Source organism: Botrytis byssoidea (genome assembly GCF_014898295.1).
Source record: "Botrytis byssoidea strain MUCL 94 chromosome Unknown BBYS_016, whole genome shotgun sequence".
NCBI lineage: Eukaryota > Fungi > Ascomycota > Leotiomycetes > Helotiales > Sclerotiniaceae > Botrytis > Botrytis byssoidea.
The window spans coordinates 210,706-232,454 of NW_024065857.1; the positions used below are offsets into that span (position 1 = coordinate 210,706).

The 21,749-nt window shown below is 42.6% G+C and overlaps 8 protein-coding genes across 8 annotated transcripts; 4 read left to right on the forward strand and 4 right to left on the reverse strand.

Annotated features, from left to right (window-relative positions):
• Positions 1 to 1,099: 1,099 nt before the first annotated feature.
• EAE97_007848 (uncharacterized protein) lies at positions 1,100 to 4,140 on the forward strand (the record flags this gene model as incomplete). The annotated part of the gene is made up of 2 exons (XM_038878362.1): positions 1,100 to 1,421; positions 1,637 to 4,140. 2 exons carry the CDS (start codon positions 1,100 to 1,102, stop codon positions 4,138 to 4,140), a joined length of 2,826 nt encoding a protein of 941 aa, XP_038730612.1.
• A 783-nt stretch (positions 4,141 to 4,923) lies between these two features.
• On the reverse strand, positions 4,924 to 6,366 carry EAE97_007849 (uncharacterized protein). The gene is made up of 4 exons (XM_038878363.1): positions 6,104 to 6,366; positions 5,825 to 6,042; positions 5,062 to 5,765; positions 4,924 to 4,979 (listed from the first exon to the last, which is right to left on the reverse strand). The coding sequence occupies exons 1-3, from the start codon at positions 6,223 to 6,225 to the stop codon at positions 5,173 to 5,175; spliced, it is 933 nt and encodes a 310-aa protein (XP_038730613.1). The 5' UTR covers positions 6,226 to 6,366; the 3' UTR covers positions 4,924 to 4,979; positions 5,062 to 5,172.
• Positions 6,367 to 7,046: 680 nt separating this feature from the next.
• Positions 7,047 to 7,682, forward strand: EAE97_007850 (uncharacterized protein; the record flags this gene model as incomplete). Its single annotated transcript, XM_038878364.1, has 1 exon — positions 7,047 to 7,682. The coding sequence occupies one exon, from the start codon at positions 7,047 to 7,049 to the stop codon at positions 7,680 to 7,682; it is 636 nt and encodes a 211-aa protein (XP_038730614.1).
• A 291-nt stretch (positions 7,683 to 7,973) lies between these two features.
• On the reverse strand, positions 7,974 to 8,905 carry EAE97_007851 (uncharacterized protein; the record flags this gene model as incomplete). Its single annotated transcript, XM_038878365.1, has 5 exons — positions 7,974 to 8,110; positions 8,172 to 8,252; positions 8,309 to 8,698; positions 8,794 to 8,806; positions 8,885 to 8,905. The coding sequence occupies 5 exons, from the start codon at positions 8,903 to 8,905 to the stop codon at positions 7,974 to 7,976; spliced, it is 642 nt and encodes a 213-aa protein (XP_038730615.1).
• A 1,583-nt stretch (positions 8,906 to 10,488) lies between these two features.
• On the forward strand, positions 10,489 to 14,522 carry EAE97_007852 (uncharacterized protein; the record flags this gene model as incomplete). Its single annotated transcript, XM_038878366.1, has 3 exons — positions 10,489 to 10,695; positions 10,761 to 11,093; positions 11,364 to 14,522. 3 exons carry the CDS (start codon positions 10,489 to 10,491, stop codon positions 14,520 to 14,522), a joined length of 3,699 nt encoding a protein of 1,232 aa, XP_038730616.1.
• A 2,134-nt stretch (positions 14,523 to 16,656) lies between these two features.
• EAE97_007853 (uncharacterized protein) lies at positions 16,657 to 18,795 on the reverse strand (the record flags this gene model as incomplete). Its single annotated transcript, XM_038878367.1, has 1 exon — positions 16,657 to 18,795. The coding sequence occupies one exon, from the start codon at positions 18,793 to 18,795 to the stop codon at positions 16,657 to 16,659; it is 2,139 nt and encodes a 712-aa protein (XP_038730617.1).
• A 318-nt stretch (positions 18,796 to 19,113) lies between these two features.
• EAE97_007854 (uncharacterized protein) lies at positions 19,114 to 19,848 on the forward strand (the record flags this gene model as incomplete). The annotated part of the gene is made up of 2 exons (XM_038878368.1): positions 19,114 to 19,224; positions 19,339 to 19,848. The coding sequence occupies 2 exons, from the start codon at positions 19,114 to 19,116 to the stop codon at positions 19,846 to 19,848; spliced, it is 621 nt and encodes a 206-aa protein (XP_038730618.1).
• Positions 19,849 to 20,104: 256 nt separating this feature from the next.
• On the reverse strand, positions 20,105 to 20,914 carry EAE97_007855 (uncharacterized protein; the record flags this gene model as incomplete). Its single annotated transcript, XM_038878369.1, has 6 exons — positions 20,105 to 20,257; positions 20,306 to 20,354; positions 20,406 to 20,479; positions 20,530 to 20,713; positions 20,839 to 20,849; positions 20,912 to 20,914. 6 exons carry the CDS (start codon positions 20,912 to 20,914, stop codon positions 20,105 to 20,107), a joined length of 474 nt encoding a protein of 157 aa, XP_038730619.1.
• Positions 20,915 to 21,749: the final 835 nt, after the last annotated feature.

Consider the following 21,749-nt stretch of genomic DNA (forward strand, 5'->3'; position numbering starts at 1 on the left):
CTTTAAAATCAATGATCAGCTGATACGAGTAGATACTAGCTTTAAGTGTTACTGGTGTACCTAGATAGGTAGGTAGGTAGGTAGGTAGGTAATAAGGATTCCAAGTTCGAATCTTTTACTACGAAATAGATTACGAAAGAAGACTACGATACGAGTACGTATGAATAGGTAGGAGTAGGTAGATAGCTACTAGGTATACCATCTGTAGTGCTAGAAAAAGCCTATGAGTATAAAATAACAATAAGTAGGTAAGTTGATAGTAAGCTGGTAGGTAGTAAGATTTCACGCTTATCCAATGAGAGCGCAAAGGTGAATATATCCAACTCATGTGGAATTCTAGCAAGGAGACAACCTTGAACACCTACCATCATCAGTAGCTAGGTAGTACTAAGCCATTTCGGCTCTTAGCTTGATTTTCGAATATGTACTATCCCTGCTAGCGCAGAAATAAATGCCCTATTAATTTTTAATTGATCTAAGAGCGTATTTACTCTAGTTACGCAGTAGACTTAAGAAAGCTCTCATATTTGATCTCTATCTATCTGTTTAGCATTCACCTACCTGTATTCACTTTCTTTCCTCACACCTTTCGTTCCTTACCTTACCTTCAACCTTTTCTCCAAGTCGTCTGGCTGTTTGTTCATTCATAAATACATAGCTAGTATTGCTTACACGCGTTTCTAAAAGGTCTGAAATAAGGAGGTACTTTTTTCCATACCAATATCAAACACACTCTTTCAACCTCACTCGAAGTGAGAGTAAGTTCTAACCATAACCCACAACTAACTTACTTACACTTCACAACCTACAACCTCGCAACATTTCACCATCTTCTCAAAGTCCACGCCGACGAGTGTAATTTCTAACTTCACCTTACAAGTCTCTCAACTCTACAGGGCAAACTTTCTTATCAAGTCATATTGGAGGATTTATCAATGCTCGTATTCTGCTTGGGGAACTCGCTTTCTTGTTCTTTCAATTCATTTTATGGAAAGTCAGTCTCGCTTTTCAACCTCTTTAATTGAAAATTGATATTGGGATTTCAAGATTCGATCATCGACAAGCAAGGCAAAGAAGTTCTTTCCTGCCGCCGTCAATCATGTCAAGCCGCAAACACTCAGAGGATAGACCTTCTCTACGAGGACCAGCAGGTTCTCAACGTGATGATAGGCATAGGCCGGCTCAAAATCATGGTACCAGGGACAGGCAAGTTAATGAAGAGGGACGTGAGAGTCGTAAATTGGATGAAGGTCGCGAGAACAAAGACAGTGGCACCAAGAGAAATGGGGAGAAGGCGAATCGAGGGAGTCGCTCTTCTGAGGAGACCAGCTCGATAAATACTCAACTTCCTAAGTCTGATAATTGCTCTCCAACAACGAGACCAACAACAGCAGCGACCGATATTGAATTGGCATCCAAAGGCAAGTACAAGCCATCATTATCTTCCCAAAACAATATCAAATTAGATTAAATTGAGAAAAATATTCCTTGATTTTTCTTTGTGGAAGTAGCAGTAGTTCGTCTTGTTTTGAGCGGATGGGATAGAAAGAGCCATTAAAAACATTGTGGTTTCGAACTCGAGTCTTTATTATGTTCAACAGAATCAAATTATGCAATCTAAACTAACAAGCTATAGGGATCAGTCATCGTGCAGAGGGATATCCGAATTCCACTGTAAATTCCATGCCATCAAGACTGAATAATATCATGGAAAAATCTGTCAACCCTCTCACCAACGTTTCTAAACAAGTTCCTGTTACAGACTCATCTCAGTCAGAATCTCTTATTGATGCGTTGATGCAATTTGCCAACCAAGGAGCTTCTAGGAGTATGCTAAATCAAGTACGAAACTCGGCTGAAGAGTGTCTGAAACAGCAAGTTGAGGAAATAGAGAAGATGAGTCCTATCATGCAAAGCTTCCCTACGCACATGGATGTACAAAACAAACGCAGAGTTGAGGCAGAGGATGTTCTTATGAAAACCAATGAAGAGCTAGAGAAGGCTAAGAGCTTGCAGAAAGAAGCAGCTAAAATTATTGCCTCTCTCCTAGTTATCAAAGCCTCGCCTCCTATCGCAGATGACTCGAGGTACCTCCAGGAACGTTGTCGGAAGTTGGAAGAGAAAGTGAATGACCTTGAAAAAACTATGACTTCCATGGACCAGAAAGATAAATTCTCCGATATCAACGATCGCTTTCAAGAAAGCCAAGCCGAAAATCGCAAGGTTGTTGCCGAGATCAAAAGAAGTGAGGCACACTTTGCAGAAATGATTGAAACCAGCGAAGCCAAGACAAAACGCGAACACCATAATCTGGCCGACCAATTTACAAAGCTTGATCAGCGGCATCAAGCTACTCGTAGCGAACTTGCTTCACTCGGTCCCCGCCTGGGGAGCCATGAAAATTCCTTGAAGAAGCATGATGCGTCGATCAACGAATCAGAGGGAAAGATGACAACACTCCAGCAGGAGACCAGCAAACAATCCACTATCTTGAAAGCTAAATGTGATGATATTGACCTTCTTACAAATAAAGTCACATCCCTCGAAAAGTCGTCAGAAACTCACAAGGTTTCCTTAGATGACTTTAAGTCGTCGAACCTGGAAAAAATCAGTCAACTAAAGAACGACATGACAAAGTTTGTTGAGCTCCAGACTGCTCAAAGGGACGTCGCTGTAAAACTTGGAACTCACGAACAAGAGCTAGACGCCATGAAAGACGCTCATAAGATCATCCTCAAAAGTCTTGGAACTACCGTAGAGGAATTGAACTTCCTGAAGGATAAGGTTGGTCGATTGGAGCAGATTTCTCAAGCTCCCTCCATTGCTATATCCCAGACTCCCTCTAAAATAGCAAGCGGATCGAGCGCAACAATGATCGGGGTGATGCAGACTAGAATTCGTAATGCTCTAGAAGATATTAGGGTTCTGGAGGAAAGAATCGACAAGATCGAAAGCTTTCTTGGATCTCCTAGCCGCGCTATGTCCCAGGAAGATGCTAAAGTTAATGAGCAATTGAAAAGCACAATGGAAAATTATGAATCTAGGCTGAATGAATTGGAGGACTCTCTAAAAAAAAAGGATTCTCTCAGCATGAATAAACCAATCACGAAAGTATCGCCGTTTTCCACAGCAGCGCAAGATATTACGGATGTTAAGAAAGTTTTTGAGCTCTACAAAGAGCAGCGGGAACAAATGGACCAAGTTTTGATTAAACGCGTCGAGGAGCTCGATAACCAAGCAAAATCAATTCAACGCAATGATATCACTGTCAATGAAAAGATCACTAATATTCAGTTTCGTATGGATGTATTTGTGCAAGACCTAAATCGCATTGCTCATCGAATCACCGAAACGAACAACGACCAAAACGCGAATACTGTAGCATTAAGGCACCTAAATACTCGATTCAACAATATATCAACAGAAGATCTAGCGAGGAACATGTTACAGCAGCTGGAAGTAAAATATCCTGATATTGGAAATGCCGAAAGAACCTTCTTAGAGTTGAGAAAGCAGCATTCCATCCATACCACCCAGCTGGAAAAGTTGAGGAGTCAAGTAGTAGCCCTCCAAGGCCAATCTATTCGCAAGCAAAGCCCAACAAATGCAGGCAATGGAGCCACCGAGTCTTTACGACAAGAATTAGACTCCTTGACTAAAGGTCAAATTAAGCTCGGATCAACTGCTAAGAAGCTTGATGAAGCTACCACAAACACTCAAGCTGGGCTGGCTACACTCGAACAGTCTTACACAACCCTGGATCTTAAGATTCAAGATCTCAACGGAAAGATCGAAATTCAGCAGAAGAGTTTAACTGAGATGAGCGCGGATCTTATTGAGGCAGTTGGAGATCTGCAAGCTGGCCTAGAATACCTTCAAAAGAGTTCCAGCAATGGTACCACAGAGCCTGCAGGTGAGACTCCTGCACCTGCTCAGTCTACTTTGCTCCGCGCTCAACAGTCTTCAGCCCAGGAAGCGGTGATGAATAGAAAGAAAAGGAAAGATGCGACAGGTGCAGAACTCTCAAGACCCGAGAGTTTGACCAATGGCCACACACGAAGCCCTTTGAGAAAGAAAGCTAAGAGAGCCGAGGATGGTGAGGATCTTGAGCAATTAAACCAGAGATCTCATGCAAAATGAAATTCAGTGTCGCAGCTTCACAAAGAACAAAAGCCAGTTTTATGAAGGCCACGAGGTTTTTTGACGGTCTAGAAATCAGCGTGCTTAGAAGTTTTCGCTACTCGAATGCGCATAAGATCATGACACGTCCTAGTCTAGGGCCAGGTCCAATTTTGCTTCTCTATTCTGAAGTAACCTTCGACTCCTAAATGATTATTACACGCAGTTGAAAGCGTAGCTAGGGGATTAATACTAGACTTTGTCTAGCGTTCAATATGAACAACTTGTACATACAAAAGCGAATTAGGTTTAAGAGATACATATGAATACATGAAGTTGGTTTCTACTAACGATATGAAAAATGCGTATGTTATTTATTCAATATAGTCTTAATTCTTACTTATTTACTCTAATGTATAAGTATAGAGACTTACTTAGAAGAACTAGTATTAGAGTTATAAAATCATCTTAATATAAACTTTATAAATTAATAATTAGATTCTTACTAAAGTATACTAAATAGTCTATATATTTAAAAAGAAATAAAAATCTATAGTTATTTCTTTTTAAATTTAATTGACTATTTATCAAGTAGCTTTTTAGCTTTTGATCATAATTGATTACTAATCATGAATTAACGCAGTTTCATTGGCTGAAATGTCCCAGCCGAGTGGCGATAGAAGATGCCCCCGCTTTGATAGATAGAGTGCACATTTGATAGCTACACGATAAAGAATACCAGAGTTCGTATTGACTGATGCTAGTGATGGCGTGAATGGAATGCAATGATTGGGTATAAGTATTGGTGGTGATGCAGGGGCGCAGGCGTGCATATCGATATTTCTGTCATTGAATGTTTTCTTGACAGAATTTGAAGGGTTAGCATATGCGTGTGTAGTTTGTGTCACACTATGGGGATTTGTATTGGTTCTTAACACACACCGCAAATGAGCAGTTAGCCGTTCCAAGTTTGGCAAAAAGTAAACTTTTCTCTTGATTTCTCCCTTATACATATTTTCCATGCACCAAACGCCATTAGGGAATCTTCTCAGTCTAAGCAAACAACTCGGCATTATCCAGGGCATCCTTTGGCGCCTGTCTTCCTCCACTCGTTCTGAGTCCCAATTCTCCCTTCTTTGCCAGTCTCTCAATACCCTGTTCAGCTCTCGCATTATATCTTCCTGCCTTCTTCTTTCTGATCTCGCTTCTGACTTGGTTGGGCGACACGAACTCCTTATTCTCGTAGATGATTGGTCCACCAAAACTTCCCTCTTGAATGACAATGGGTGTCAGCACGAATCTTGGTCCGATCTCCACCAAGTTGCATTCCGTCTCGCTGACTCCCGAGCTCTTCGATTTAGATTTCGTAGAAGTTTCTTCTTCAGCGCCCTTCACTTTCGATGGTTCTGACTCGCTGATTTGATAATTTCGAATCCAGATTTTGCCATCTGCCAATGTGAATCCCATAACATGATCAATGAAAGGTTTCGATTTTCTTGCACCCTTTGGTACACCGAAGATATGGAGGAATAGTTCTTTCAGAACGCGGAGATGAGGTTCCTTATCAAAAGAGGCATCGAAAGAAAGGATGGGTCGGGATCCTTTGAGGCAGTTTCCGGTGAAATGAAGTTCTTCCATTGTGTGTACTAAAAAGTGTTAAAAAGGTAGACTTTTCCAGAAGAGGAGCATATCAAAGTGAACATACGATTCTGCATATGCATTTTCACGGTAGGTCCGTTGGGTGCCTTGCTCATCCACAGGTAAAGATCCTTTCCTTTTCTCGCCTCGAAGAAAAATACATTATTACAATTATATAATTCAGCCAATTCGTTCAATTGATAGAGCTTCGACTTGGTATCGAGTTTCGCATCTTTTTTACCATGAGGAAGAAGGGACGCAAGGTCATTGAGGAGATGTCGATGTCTACATGTGAAGAATTAGCATTTTCTTGAGATTCTCTGCAATGGTATAAATTATTATTTACCTGTAAGTAATTCCTCTCGAAGACAAGATTAAAACTCTTTGCTTATTTTTCTTAACCCCGTTTGCAGGACCATCTTCTTTGTGACCAGTGGTCTTTGATAATGACTTATAAACAGAAGCCATTGTGAATGTTGTATTGTGTTGTGTATATTAAAAATATATGTTCAATGCTATCGGGCGCAAAAAAGTTCTTGAGATCTCCAAACTTTCTTAAGAATTTCTTGATAGCGTAAGCGCGACCTTTAATCTTAGCGCGATACTCAGTGTACATCCTTGCTAGTATAATTCGGCGATTCGGATAAGATACCATCGATCATTGGTCCCTCCAACCCAGCCCAGTAGGTATTAATTATCAATCGATCAATTCTCAGTCTCGTGGCTAGGTGTAATGACATGGAGAGAGATATGGGGTCGTGGAGTTCCGGTACCGAGGAACTTTGTTTGGTATCGTATCGGAGGTTTTGGTTCACTAGGTGTGGGATAGATTATGATCTTCTTCACGCCATCATGTTCCTGCATGCAATGTGAATCTTTTTTAAGAACACAAGATCTGGAACTCCCAATTGGGGTCGGGGTCTTGAAAATACCAGCAACTCTCATGGTCACTTGAGATTCTACCTACGGAGTTCATGATACTTGATGCATACTGTATGGTCCATAGTCCATGGTGAACTGGATGGATGTACATGATGAAGTCAATTTGTGTCTTTCAAGCTTCCTTTGAACCCCTTCCCCCTAAGTAATGACGTCTTCCATTACGCTCTCAATTAGCAAGTGGTAAATCGATGAATCTAACTTGCCAATTTTCATACTTGTATGGTAGTAAAAGGTATTGACCAAATCTCCATACTAACTACCCAGTACTTACCAAGTATTTGCTTCATTGAACCTTCGTATTCTTCATCCAATACAACTACATAATACCTTCACAATACCACAACATCATGGCGACTTTCAAATCCATTCACAATCGCCTTCTCAAGATTCCAGCCCCACTACTTCCGCCTGCCTCGCCCCACGATCCAACGCTTACCTCAGAAATCGCCTCCCGTCAGCTTCATCCAACTCTAGAGACTGCTCTTCACCTTTTAAATCTCGACTTACCATCAGCGCACTTTCTAGCTCGTCATATGCAGTCGGCGCCAGCATATGAGGGCATGTACCTACATGGAATCCTGCATCGAATCGAAGGCGACTATGATAATTCAAGAGCATGGTACAGTGATGTCAAGGAGTCGGAAATATATTCAGAGCTTTGGGGAAAGGGTGGTCAGACTTGGAAAGCGTGGAAGGAGGAGCATGGAAATGATGGCAACAGGGAGTCTTTAGATAACGGCCAAAAGTTTTTGGACGCTGTCCAGAAGTTCAAGGAGATGAATGGAAAGGGAAGCGAGAAGGAGAAGGCATCTCTCGAGAAACAAAGTAAGGAGGAACTTGATGGTGTCATCGAATGGTGTGTGAATAAGTTCGGCACATCCAAGATGATTGATGCTAGTTCTGCTTGGGTCAAACCTAGTGATGAGATCAGGAAAATGGGCGAAGATCAAGTCAATGGAGACAGTGGAAGAAGAAAGTTTTGAGGAAAGAGTCTTTAGAACAGAGAGATATTAAGACAAAAACCATTGCATTAGACAAGCATAGCGATCGTTGCAGACGTGAAATCCCAGAGAGGAAGAACCACCGGACAACATAATTGGAAAAAAAAGGGAAGATATCCTTGAGCCCGCGCTCATCGAGTGCTGAGCATTTTGCTTAGCCCTGACTTCGTAACCCCCCATGCTCCCGCAATGACACTTAAAGACGCCACACCTTTGTATCAACCATCAACCAATATGTCCGTGTAGTTGCGCAAAGTAAGAACGCCTGACTATTTAACAACATTTTCCGCCTCCCTTTGCTGCCTCGTCTGAAGGAGGAGGCGTAAGTGTAATATTTGTACCACTTGCAATAGTGGCCTGTGCAGAATCACCGTTATCGAGGGCCTTCTGGGATACAATTCGATAAATTTCTAGAGAAGCCAGACATGGTTAGGGTTTGCGAGTAGATAGATATGTAGAGAGGAGTCATACCAGTAAGAATATTTTGGAAGGCAAGCTCAACGTTGCTAGCATCGAGAGCTGAGGTCTCAATAAAGGAAAGGTTATTTTCGCCTGCAATGACAAAGATCAGCATCACATCTTGGTGGTAGAAATGAGGAATTCCTTACTGGCAAACTGTTTGGCCTCCTCCGTAGGTACAGCTCTAAGATGCCTTAAATCGCTCTTGTTTCCGACCAGCATGATGACAATGTTGGAGTCAGCATGATCCCTCAACTCCTTTAACCATCTTGTAACATTTTCGTAGGTTTGGTGTTTGCTAATGTCGTAAACCAGAAGAGCACCGACGGCACCTCTATAATAAGCCGATGTGATGGCGCGATATCTCTCCTGACCCGCGGTATCCCAGATCTGCGCCTTGATTGTCTTTGCATCTACTTGAATTGATCGAGTTGCGAACTCTACACCGATGGTTGATTTTGAGTCCAGGTTGAATTCATTTCGAGTAAATCGACTCAAAAGATTGGATTTACCGACACCAGAGTCTCCGATAAGGACAACTATGAGAGAAGAGATTAGAGGGAGCGACGACCGGAAAGAATGATCACAAGGCAACGGAGAAGGTTGAGAGGAGAGGGATGTGGTATTTATTTACCCTTGAACAGGAACTATCACCAGAGATGTTAGCATATTCTGTTTAAGTTGGTTGATAAGAATAGAAGGTGATGGAGACATTGTAAACTTACGTCGTATTCGTCATTCGCCATGATTGATGTTGAAGTAGAATGGAATTTATTATTGAAGGGGGGGAAAGGTTAACGGATTTCGTTGTTGCGATGGATAAATGGATGATGGGTGTGGGTATGCGAGAAACCGGGGTCGAGGGGGTTGTAAGGTTGTTGTTTGGGTTTTTTGGGGGGGGGGGGGGGGGGAAACTTTTGAACTTTGAACTTTGAACTTTGATGTTTTTACAAGTTGGTGTTGGGTGATTCCGACTTTGTATTCCGACTTGTCCTCCAACGTTGTATGGAAGTTTGATTATATTACGATTATATCTCTACCTACTCATAGCTACGTATGGTTCACCAGTCCTGAAACTTTTGAGATGATATTAGACCATGGAAGTTAAAATTCAATTAATTGACTGACTCTGAGAGAAATCAATTGAATCATGAGTATGATTAATACTCAACAAGCTGCACTCACCTCAATAAGTACCTAGGCACGTGCTAGGTACTGTATACTAGGAGTAGGAGGAGGAGTAGGAGGGTGCGAGGTATGAGGTATCTAACTTGATAAATCCCTAGTATTTACACTTCTGGTCCCCTGGAGAAATGGTGAAGCCTTGTTGAAGTGAAGCTGGTTTCGCCTTGTCTTATCTCTCCTTTTCTATAGCTACTGGCTGGGTATTACGTTACTTACCAGGTACCCAAGTACGCACTTGACGAATATTGTAAAGGAGTAGACAGGTAGAGCACTGAGGATGGATGCTGCATCTCGTTATACGTATACTCCGTACTACACTATCTGGCAGTGTATTGACTCCTGAGAATTCCCTGAGAATTACTAGCTAAATGACGGAATATGAATCGATAAAGTGATTCAAAGAACGTCTACGAATGTACGACTACAACTTCTTGGATCCAGTATTCGGTCAATATTGTATCGATACCCAATATATCTATTCCTTTGTTCTCGTTCCTATTTGGTTGTTTGAGGATTCAGACAGGTGGTTTCGAAATTCAATGTCAGAGCGGTTGGCTGCACGTGAGGTGATACTTTTGGAAGCCTCACTCAATTTAGGTGTCAGGTAGGTAGACAATCAAAGGAGAGCGTAAGAAATCTTTCACTTCAGGCTCACTAATCAATCTTGCCTCTTCTCTTCTCTTCTCTTCTCACACCTCTCTCACCCTCTATCAAAATACATATGATCACGTGATAACATGTTCTGTCTTTGTTTGCGGTGGTTTGATTACAAGTGAATAGACTCAATTCAACTTTTCTTTGAGCAAATAACTTTCTCAAGTAGGAATCAAAACAATTCAAACAAAACATTTCACTTTCTTCATGTCCTGCAATATTAAGTCTTCAATCTCCCGTGTAATTTATTACCTCTCGTCAACAAAATTCATATATCTTACATCCAAATACCTTTTTCATCTAACACCAAACAAACCATTCTGCCTTCTCGCTAGGTACTTATCCTATCACATTCTCTTCCGTTTGACATCACTAAATCGAATTGGATTGAGTCGGCAACATTGAACACATTTTACCTCTACCTCTCTCTACTACCTCTCCCGAACTTCGAGTTGGATGTCCTTTGTGCATTTGAAATTCATGCTGCCAAATGACTTCCAACCATTCATCAACAGAAGGGAGGTTCACCTCGCTTGAAGAAGAGGAGATTTCCCAAATTTCCATAGAGTCAACCGATGATGAGCAATATGGCTCGGATCATGAGTTCATCGTTGAACGCATTTTGGCCCAGAAAACAGAAGATGGCCAACGCCTGTATCTGATAAGATGGACAGGGTTCCCAGAGGAAGAATCATCGGTAAACACACTCTCTTAATATCAAACCCCATTCAAAGGAGAGCCCTAGTACTTACATTCTGGTAGTGGGAGCCGAGGAAGAATATATTGGGTCAAAGCATTCTGGACGCTTGGAAAACACGACGAACTCGTGAGCTCCAGGGCTTAGATACACCATATGATGTCGGAAAACTGGAACTTTTAAAGAAGGCGGCCGAGGCTGGCAAAGTGCGACGTGCTCGTTTGCGACGTGAGAAGAGAAAGCGGCAGGGAATAGTCGTATCGCCTCACGAATCTGATGCAGATAGTGTCGACGAGACGCAAACGACAATTCCACATCCACAAGTTAACACAGCTACGCTCAGGGATGCAAGAAACTCCGAAAGACAACAGCAAGTTCAAGCTGCTAGAAAATCCAAAGTAAGCCCAGACATTCGTTTATATCAAGAACCCATCTGCATGTTGCGTGGCATTGGCACCACCCTCACATATCAAGTCTCTTCTGGCAGGGTTTCATGTTCATGACTGGTTGGCAGATACAGTCACTGAGCTTCCGGAGAGATAATATATCGAGGTCATGGTATACATTGTCATTCTTCCTGAAAGCCTGGTTTGAATTTGGACAACAAATGATTTTTGGTCATCTAATTCGTTCGAGATAGTAGATCTCTATGACTGACTTTATTTAAGATTCAGGAGCGTCAACAAATCGACTCTGATTTATCGTCTGACGAACCGCTGTTCGTAACTTCGCGACGAAAATCGACCTTGAGTGCCTCATCTGCTACAAAGCCACCAGCGCAGAAGGAAATGCAGAAGAATGTTGCTTCCAAAGTAAACGTTAGCGATGATCCACTGATAGCAACCGCCGAGAACTCTTCATTGTCTAAAAACAGCTCAGTGTCGAAGGGTTCTTCATTATCTAGAGGAGTCTCAAAGATTCGCGGAGGGGGAGGTGCCACACGAGGAGGTTCTTCTTTACAGTCACATAATGTTTTTCTTGGTGGAAAAGCGCCCAGAAAACAAAAAGCGAGTTTAATTGAAGCAGCGGCAGATCCGTCAAAAGACCAGCGTCATTTTAAGAATAGGCATATACTGAGAAAAGTGGAACTAGCTGGGAGAACTATAGCAGACAAATCACCAGATATTACTGCTATTCCTGGTGGCTTGATAAATCCTTCGAAAGTTTCATCCTCATCTGTACAACGACCAGGCACTCTTCATAGAACCCCGTCTGCTCCTCAGAATGAGGTGCCCATGGAGCCAGTTGAGTCGCCTCTCGAGAAGCAACAAGCCTCCCAGCGACTTCCTGCACTGCACCCATCTGAAATGTCATGGGAAGAGGTACAGAATATTCCGTACGAGAAGCGAACGATCTGTTTCTTCTTTACTCAACCCAGTGGATGCACTGATACTAGCTGCAAGTATATCCACCAAAACGATTCCCTGCTGCCTATTGCCCCGCCCCCAGATGGATGGTTTGGGTCGCAGAAAATTTGCTTCTTCTATAACCTGAATGGAGACTGCAAATGGGGTGATACATGTAGGTCTCTGCACGAATCAAATCCCGATATTCCAGTCAGGAAGCCGCCTCCCGGATGGGTAGCGTCAGATCCATCTACCAAAACCATGCCAGCCAAACCACAGCTCTCAGACAATGTCGATGGTCCGCAGTGGGTCTGCTATTACTGGTTCCATGATAATAGTTGCACAAAAGGAGTTGACTGCAAAATGGCACATTCGACCGATAACGATCTCCGAGTAGCAGCAAGACCTGGTTCTGTTCCTTGTAAGTACTGGATTCAGGGTCATTGTTGCAATGGTGCAGATTGTTCTTTCGCGCACGACTCTATTCAAAATAATCGTTCTGTATCCCACATTAGCCAACATCACCCTAAAGTCATCAATTCCGAAATTTCAGGGGAAAAAAATGTACATCCTTCACTACATCAGTCAAAACCTATTCATATGTTCGGTGACGACGATACAATGGATTTCGAGATGGATAAATTGCCTGATCTTCTACCGCTTGAGTCAAATATCGCAGAGTCTGAACAATACGTCGATGATCATTCAGTGAGTGAGGTAATTATCACAGGTACCAGAATCAAGACAGTCACGTTTGGCCAACAGACGCAACCTATCAAGCTCGACTTCACAAGCCTTCCACTGAATACTTCAGACTGGGCAAGAACGTTTGCGAGTGCAGAGATTTTGGATTTCAACCAAATATGTACCATATATGATTTCAAATCGAGATACAGCCATATCCAACACTCCAATTATTGGCAAGAGAGTATCAACACCGATCCTACTGACCAATTTGTATGCGACACGGTTAAAAACATGGCTAAGCATCTCTGTCCTCAGATGTCTGGTTTGGCGTGCATTTCGAGCAATTACATTATTCTACTCTATCCAACCGTGGCTGAAGAATGGAAGTATTTAGATACAAAGCCTGATCTACCAACTGGCGCTACATTGAAATACTTGGTATTCGGTTCTCAAAGCCCTATTTCATGTTCCATGGAATCTGCCATAATCGATCAAATTTCATTGACAGCTCTTTCCCCCAGTGACATGATGATGAAAAGCTTCCATCATCTTGATTACGAAAAATTAATCATAGACCTGAAGCTTAAGGACCAGAAACTCAAGAAACCTATCACCTTCAACTTTTGTTTAATATTTCCTGCGTCTAAACAGCCTCTTGCGGAATTGATAGCATCTTGGCTCAAGAGCCGTTCAAAAGACGACGGCAAGATATATAGCTATCAGAAACCAGGATGCTGGAACCATTTCAAAAAACACGTCAAAGCTGGAGCTGTGCTGATACACTCGTCTGCGCTCAGTCTTATTTCTGATACAGATCTCATCCATGGCATGACGCTAGACGGGATGAACTATACATTTTGGTGTATTCAAGATACCACATCTAAAGTGCCATTCTACCAAATGCAAAAACAATCTGAACTGGGCCAAGTTATAACAAAACGCCTCTTACCTTTAGGGTATACCATACTCCTCACACCAAGTTTTTTGGTTGCAGAACCAGTCATGACACTTAGCTTTTTGCAATGGTACCAAAAGAAGATCAAAAGCTCAATAAGTGGCTCAGTCAGAGTATTGTGCTGCCACGAACTTCCGAGCTTTCTTATGGAACTTGCGATTTTGAAGGCTGAGGAGCAAAAAGAATTGATGAATAGCCTTGCAGGCGACCCGTCGATGCTTTCTAAATTAAGCGAAAGGGGATTAAGTCACGAACAGTGTACGGCGAGAATCGATCTATATTGGCTTCTTTGTGATATTTTACGCAAGGATCTTCCTGCCAATATATCTCCATTCGATCGTGACCCTTCCGAAGAGAAGTCGCGGAGTCCAATTCTCTTTGCGCCTCCATTCATCGATCAAAATGACGAGAAAAAGTTGGTCGCTTGGTTTGCAGGATGGGCTTATGCAAATCTCGATAAATACAAACGATTCTACGTCATTGGTTCTGGAGAATCAAATAGAAGCTTTCGTGTTCCAGTGAGAATGATTCCAGAAAGCGAAAGTCACCCACCAAATTCCAAGGCTTTCCGTGAAGGAGGCGCGTTAGCGTGGGCCAGGCGAGGAAGGAACCCGATTCCTATTGCCTGCAGCACACCATTGAGTGTCAATGAAACTCAGTTAGAAAGAGCGGAAGTAAAGTTGAAGGAATTCAGATACGAATTTACGGATGAATGGTATCCTGAGTGGAGGAGGAACCCGGGTGAAGGACGGAGTTCAAATCGTATCATCGAATATCGATGGAATCGTGTCTTTGAATCGCTCAAAATCCCCTTCGAGCCGGTAAAAGTTGAATACTGATCGATGAAAGGAAGTTTCGAAGTTACTTGTGGAGTTTGAGCGTTCGTACATTTTGAGATTTCTTGCTATTATGATACCATATGCTTTGCATGACAAAGCTACACAAATAATAATAATCTAGCGTTAACTCTTCAAATAATTTGGAGTCTGCGAAGCAATCATCGTGCCAAAGTTTTTGTCGAACCTTTTCAGACCCCGCAAGGGTCATGTGTTAGCAATACGTAGTCCCGTATACTTTGTTTGTATCTTACAATGATTTTGGAGTGTTTAGCAATAAGAGTGGAGTTTAGAGAAAGAAAGGAGCAACCTACTTCCCTTAGCATATGCCAGACTACAATGTCATTGTGGGCAAGCTCACGTTGAATTAGACCCCTTGTGCCTAGGAATGTGAATGGAGATTAAAGCGCGGACACAAAGGAGAAACCCTTTGTGATCTCACCTTCCTTTGAAGGCTCTATTTTGTCCCGATTTATATTGTACAATTACTTTTATGCTCTCATAAATTACCATATGACCTACCAAGTAACCTACCATGTAACTTTGTGATTTAATCTAGTATAGAGACGTTACTTCTACGCCACATACGAACTTTTCGTATAATAATTTTATCGCTAGGCCCCAAAATAACGAGCAGATGATGTGTGAGAGAGAGAGGGGGGGAGGGGGCAAAGAGATTCACCAAGATAGACTCTACTATAACTTGCGCAACACACATCAGAATAAGTCATCAAGGGTTCAATAATTCTGTTGCTACTTAAGTATCAGTGCATACTGCGGTCTAACGGAAAAGATTTTCGATTTCTAGATCTATTCTCTATATTATGAGATGCCTTTATCCTGAATTCTTGTCCCATATAACGAAAAAGACTTCGTGATAACCCTATTTAAGCTGGCGGTACTTCTCCAAGCCAGTTTCTTGATTGCAATCTTACGAGGACAAGTGTAGGCTTTCCAACCCTCTCCGGACAGTCAAAAGCAAATATTCATATTCAAATTTCCCCAGTAACCTCATAGGAATGTGATAGCTCACAAAATTAGATCGATAGTGATAGGAGCGGGAGAGAAGGATCAGAAACGAAGAAACATGGGGTGTACCAGCCCTAACCCCTCATTTACGCATCTCCATTGCACACAGCGCTCCACCCAAGTTTGCATGGATGTTAGCGAGTTATCGATGATGACAACTCTCAGGCCCCTTCTCGTTTGTAGAAGTGCATTTAGATTGATCACGAGATGGAGTACGACCGAGAGAGAGATAGAGTATAGGGTTGATGATGAGTTGATTTTGCTTCTGATAGCCTGCTTCGCTAGTCAAACGGGACTTTGTTATGAAAATACGTTTGCAGAAGTTAGCGGATGTCTTTCTGGGTAAAGTTCTGCAGCCGAGGGTATGCCGTGAGCGGATTGCAATCTTGCCTTCTCTTTCTTGATATTACCCCTAAGCTATTACCGATCAACGAGTTAGATGAATCGCATGTCTTGGTATCACGGAACTGTGGTTGTAGCAGAAGATAGAGAAGTGTTTGTAACATCGTGGTCGACGAATAGTATGTCGATGAGGCAAGACCTTCGCGTCCGTATAGTGAGATGAGCCGCCCTGAAGATAGTCAGTGGAATTGAGGTGTCATTTCACGGGATGATGCGGAAAGAGCTGGAGGGCGATTGCAATAAAGAACCAGGGACATTATTAGTCCATAACAGGCTCACAGCCATTGAATGTACGGCTTCAAGATGGAAGAGTGATGTGAAATTGTTTTTCTTTAAAAGAATGAATCTAGAAGAGGGCATTTATATTTTACAAAGTGAAATGATGTAGCTCGCTCAAATTACTTAGTAATCTAGCTCCTATTCTTATGGATATATCTTTTTGTAGGGGGTTTCTTGAGACGCCGATGGGCTAAATGATCAAAGAGATTCAAAATATTTATGTTAGTCAAGGCACCCTTTCAACAAATGTAAAATGCAGTGGGAACATCTTTAACTGGAATGCGCTTAATAATTTTGTATTTTGTATGACAACAGAAGAAGGCTATTGATTATTTTCCCTCCAAACCCAAAACGCCAGCATATGCAGCAAGTATCATTTCCGAGAAAGAACTCATACACCCATCACGAAACCTTTAAAATTACTACACTACTTGGATTTGCTTCCCCTCTTCTTCTTTTCCTTACTCTCCTTCTTCGTGGTATCTGTCTTCAAAGTCTCATCTTTCTTAGCTTCTTCCTTCTTGGCCTTCTCCTTAGTTTCCCTCTTGGGCGTATCAGCCTTGACTGTCTCGTCCTCCTTGGTCTTCTCTACTTTGGCGTCTGCCTTTGTCTTGTCTGCTTTGGGATCGATACCCTTTCGTTTCAAGGTGTTCTTTCTCGCCTTCACTATATACTCTTCATCTTCACCATCATCCCATCCTCCAAATGCATCCTCTTCCTCAGTTTCTCTAATAGGTGTCTTGTCAATATCCAACTCATCCAACTCCTTCTCAGCATCCTTCTCGCCAGGCTTGCCCTTGGGAGATGGACCTGTCTTTTTGAATTTAGAGACGAAGAAGCCATCAACGTTATAAGCATGGGGGTAGTATCTTCTTGTCATCTTCATGTTCTTGTCGAAGTTTTTACCCATATATGATGTGAAACCCTCTTTACCAAAAGTTAGGCCAGTCTCCACGAGCTTAACGTTTGGTCTCTTGTTGAGTACATATTGAACGACTTGCTCGTTCTCTTCAACTGTGACACTACATGTTGAATAAACGATGTAACCTCCGGTCTTGCTTGCGTGGTCAACCGAGTCGATAGCTGAGAGAAGGAGCTGCTTTTGCAAATGAGGCAGCATGAGGAAATCTCGTTCTGTTTTGTTCGTCTTCACACTAGCATCCTTGGCGATAACTCCAGTACCGGAACATGGTGCATCAAGTAAGACACGATCGAAACCTCCGATAACTCTGGGAAATTCTCTGGCGTCATAATTGCATACGATCACATTTTTGGCTCCTAGACGATGGATGTTACCGATCAGACCTTTAGCACGAGATTTGTTGCTATCGTTGGCGAAGATACAACCTGTGTTCTTCATCAACGCGGCAATGTGTGTTGTTTTTCCACCAGGAGCAGAGGCCATATCGAGGACACGTTCGTTTTCTTGTGGTGCAAGAGCCATCACGGGAAGGAAAGAAGAAGCGGCTTGTAGAATATAATGTCCGGCAAGGTACTCTGGAGTGGCACCCAAGGGTACAGCACTCTCGAAAATTTGCAGACCAACTTTGGACCATTTTCCCACTGGCTCTAAGACTACTCCACGGTTAATCAGTGCCTGTGCAAGGTCTCTTCGATGTGTTCGCAAGGTGTTTGTTCGGATGACGACAGGCCTTGGGGTTTCGTTGGCCTCGAAGAATGCAAAAGCCTCCTTGGGTGGGAATAAGTTGAAGAGCTTTTCCGCTAAGAATTCCGAGTAACCATAATATGCGCAAATATCCTTGATCAATTGAGCTGTGTATTCGGCCCTGGATCTGCCCTCTTCGGAAAGATTCGAGAAGTCATCCAAGACTCGGATGGTATCGTTTATTCGAGATCTTAGAAGCTGTAGATCAGGTGCCAATAAAGCATTAGTCTTAGGCGCCTCTCCGTCTTCGTCGTCGCTGTCGAATATATGGGGTCTGTCTCCTGCAATGTTCGTTTGCATAGCAGCTTCCTCCAATTCAGCTTGTGCCTCTGCGGCCTCCTCTGCTTTTTGCTCATCCAATTTCCTTGACAATCCAGCAATATTGGCAGCAGTGAGTTTTTCCTCGGCATCAGACTCGTCCTCATCCTCAGAGAACATTGCTTTTGGGTGATCATCATCCGAATCATAGACATCACTTCCACTGTCTGACCCCAGGAAATCATCTGGAAGACCAGGACCATCATCATCTGAAACATCCAATTCGTCAAATTCGTCATTCATGAGATCCGCCGCATCGGAATCGACATCCTCCATCTCCTCATCTGACATGGGCAATGGTGCAGCCTTCTTCGACTTTTTCGCAGAAGGTTTCTGAACCGGTAACGAGTTTGTAAATTTTCCCTTTGTTGCGTTTTGTGCCGCCGAGTTCTTGCCATTGGCAGCTCCATTGGACTTTTTCTCCGAAGTTCGACGTTTCTTGTTAGGATCGGGAGCATATTGCATCGATTCTGCTCTAGATTCTGCTACTGACATCCCAGCTTTTCTTTTTAAATTTGTAAAATGTGCTTCATCGAGCGGTTCGGGCATGCCCTGCTTTTTCATACGTCTTCCGACACCCATTTTGAATGATTTGTTTGGATGTTCGTACTAGAAATTGAAAAGTTGAATGTAAAGATTCGCAAATGCTGCAAATGCGATTTGAGGGAACTTTTTTTCTAGACGAATATAATTTTCTCGCAGATAAGGTTTAGCGCACTTAACTTATCAAGCTCGGTCGCCGTTATTCCGATGCCAAGACTTTTATCTTGTGCTATGGTCAAGTCACACACATGATGGAGTGGTAATTGTGAATTTGATTGTCTGTAGCTTGTTTTGCCCGCAGTTGAGCTTCGAAGAACTATAGACATTTCTACTTAAATTCTTCAAATATTATCCATAATGACTGAACTTACATTTGCCAAGTCCTTCATTCAGACTCTCGAGTCGCGGTCTCCGAAAATTACTGCCGATCATGTTGAAGATCCAAGAAATTATCCCTCAAGAGGGGCAGTATGTTTCCCTTGCACTCTTACTTTGTGTACCTTGTTTTATATCATTCACGTCTCCTTACCTTTCGCACCCTTCTACTTTGAGTTGTTGCTCCCATACTAACAAGTACCATAGGCCATTCTCCCAAAGATGAGAAAACCTCCTGCCAAACGTCAAAAGTTGACTCCAGGACAAGAACGTAGCATCACGGTATCTTTGAAGTCATCACGAAACCCACCTCTCGACGTAACACTTTCTACACTATCACCAAATACTTCTATTCTTAACTTGAAAGAGTCATTATCCGAGAAAGAAGGCATCCCCGTGGAAAAATTGAGGGTACTTCACAACAAGAAACCGGTTGGGGATGCAAAAGTTTTGAAAGATGTCATTGGTGAAGAGGAAACCAAAGTCGAATTTAGCATCATGGTAATGGGTGGAGCTGCTTCCGTGAGAAAAGTTGAGACTCCCGGTAAGGAAGTGGAAGCACCAGTCGCACAAGGGCCGAGTGGACTGGAAACTCTTTCCGGGGAAGAGTTCTGGGGAGATTTGAAGGGCTTTTTGGTGCAACGATTGAGGGACGAAGAACAGGGAAACAAACTGTATGAAGTATTCAAGAAAGCCTGGGAAAGTAGCGCTGAATGAGGTCCATATATTCACGGGGAAACATAGCGAGGAGTTTGGCAATGTAAAATTGGAAAGACAGGCAAATTTGCCAATTCAGAAACAAGTACTTCCGCAAAAGTCGCTTTTAATGTCTTCATATATCATCACGCTGAAATGATCAATCCGTCTTCAGAAGAATAAATTCACACCCATGCGTATCATCGCAGGCAATAAGCACCGAATGAAACAATGTTCCTTCCTGTCACGTTCGTTCCCAAAACCATAAGGCCCGTATCTATGCCTTGAGAGCGGCTGTACCCTTGCTGACTGTCTTCAACATTTCATTCTCCTCGAGGTCGGCTTCGTCGTTTGCTTGAAGTTCATCGCCCGAAAGTCCGGATAGGGCACGCTTGAAAGATTCCTTGGTAGAGGCGTACATCATTTTAGGCTAGAAATCGATTAGTACTAGAAGGCGATATTATAAGATAGAACTTACGAAGGTAGTAGCATCATCAGGGGACCACGAAATGAAAGTAAGCTTGGTTCTAGTAACACATTAGCCCCCAATCCATAAAGCTAAATGGAAGTAAAATTACCTTTGTCCCTCTCCATTGGCCAAATCGAAGTTGAAGTCGTAGACAGCGTATCTGGGACCTTTACCCTGGGTTTTCTAAAATGTTTATCAGCGCTTGGTCCCTAATAACAAGCTTTCAAACGTACGTTCTTGTTGAGTGCCTTTGCATTTACGAGGACCTCACGGAATGGTTCCCAGTCTGCCGACTCGCTGGAAGTGTCGACAACAACCTTTGTGCCTTCATCGTTGATCTTGTAAACGATCCACTTGATCTTCTTTTGAAGCTTCATCTCGTTGAACTTCTCGATGCATTCATCGTCGACGGTGATACTGTGGACTTGTTAACTAATGCTCTGCGGCCCGGCTCAGATTATTGGTGGGAACAGATTCGCATCAAGCTCGGTTGTCACCGCAAGTCACTGATGGTAGTCGGTTGAGTAGTGGGGTGAACTGACCCTGAGTTAGACTGTTATAGCGGAATTATCAGCAAACGGTTGTATGGCAGTTGGTGGAATAGAAGCTACATACCATGATGTCAAGAAAGTCTATGCGACGATTTGTGTTGGTAGAAACTGTCAAATCAACAGAAAGTCAGCGAATGCCTAATACTTAACAACTAGACAGATAAACAAATCGGATGACTTTGCGTCAAGACCAAGCTGTCGAATTACGAACGTACGTTAGAGATTGTTTAGAAACCTGCTTTCCAAAGTCCACTGTATGTTGTGGTAATTGCGAGGTAGTAGGAGGAGCGAGAGAAAAGCTTGGGAGATGTTTATCTTTGGGAGAGTTTTGGATTTTGCGAACGGGGATGAAGGTCAAGAATATTGGTGGGGTTACTTGCCGGTGTGCGATCACCTGAGTGGGACGCTAAAAATACCTTGTCGTGCTTTCACACTCAAACTGGATGGAGGAAAGCTGGCAACTTTGGGAGGATTTAACCCCCTTCAAGATATATAAAATGAAAATGGCCTCTGCTGGATAATGCGGATAGGTATCAAGTCAAAATTACGAATGATGTGTTTCTTCTGGTTATGATAAAATGTCAATGATGAGGTAGATATCTGTGGGTGGAGAAATTTCCCCTTAAAGTTGTACACTCTTTGAACGTTTTATCGGTAATTTTTGGGGCAACAAAGATACGCATATACGGAGCTCTCACTAGCTACATATGTAGTTGTCAAAACTGGAGATCTGAAATAGTGATTCTTTGAGTAATAGTATAATAATTTCAATGGCTGCCTGGGTAGAAGCCAAAGAAATACGTCTGAAGCTGTTAGCTCCCGATTATATTTACATAGTTACATTTATCTCATCCATGATGAACTTACATAGCCACCTAGATAGATGGGCAAACCAAATTCGC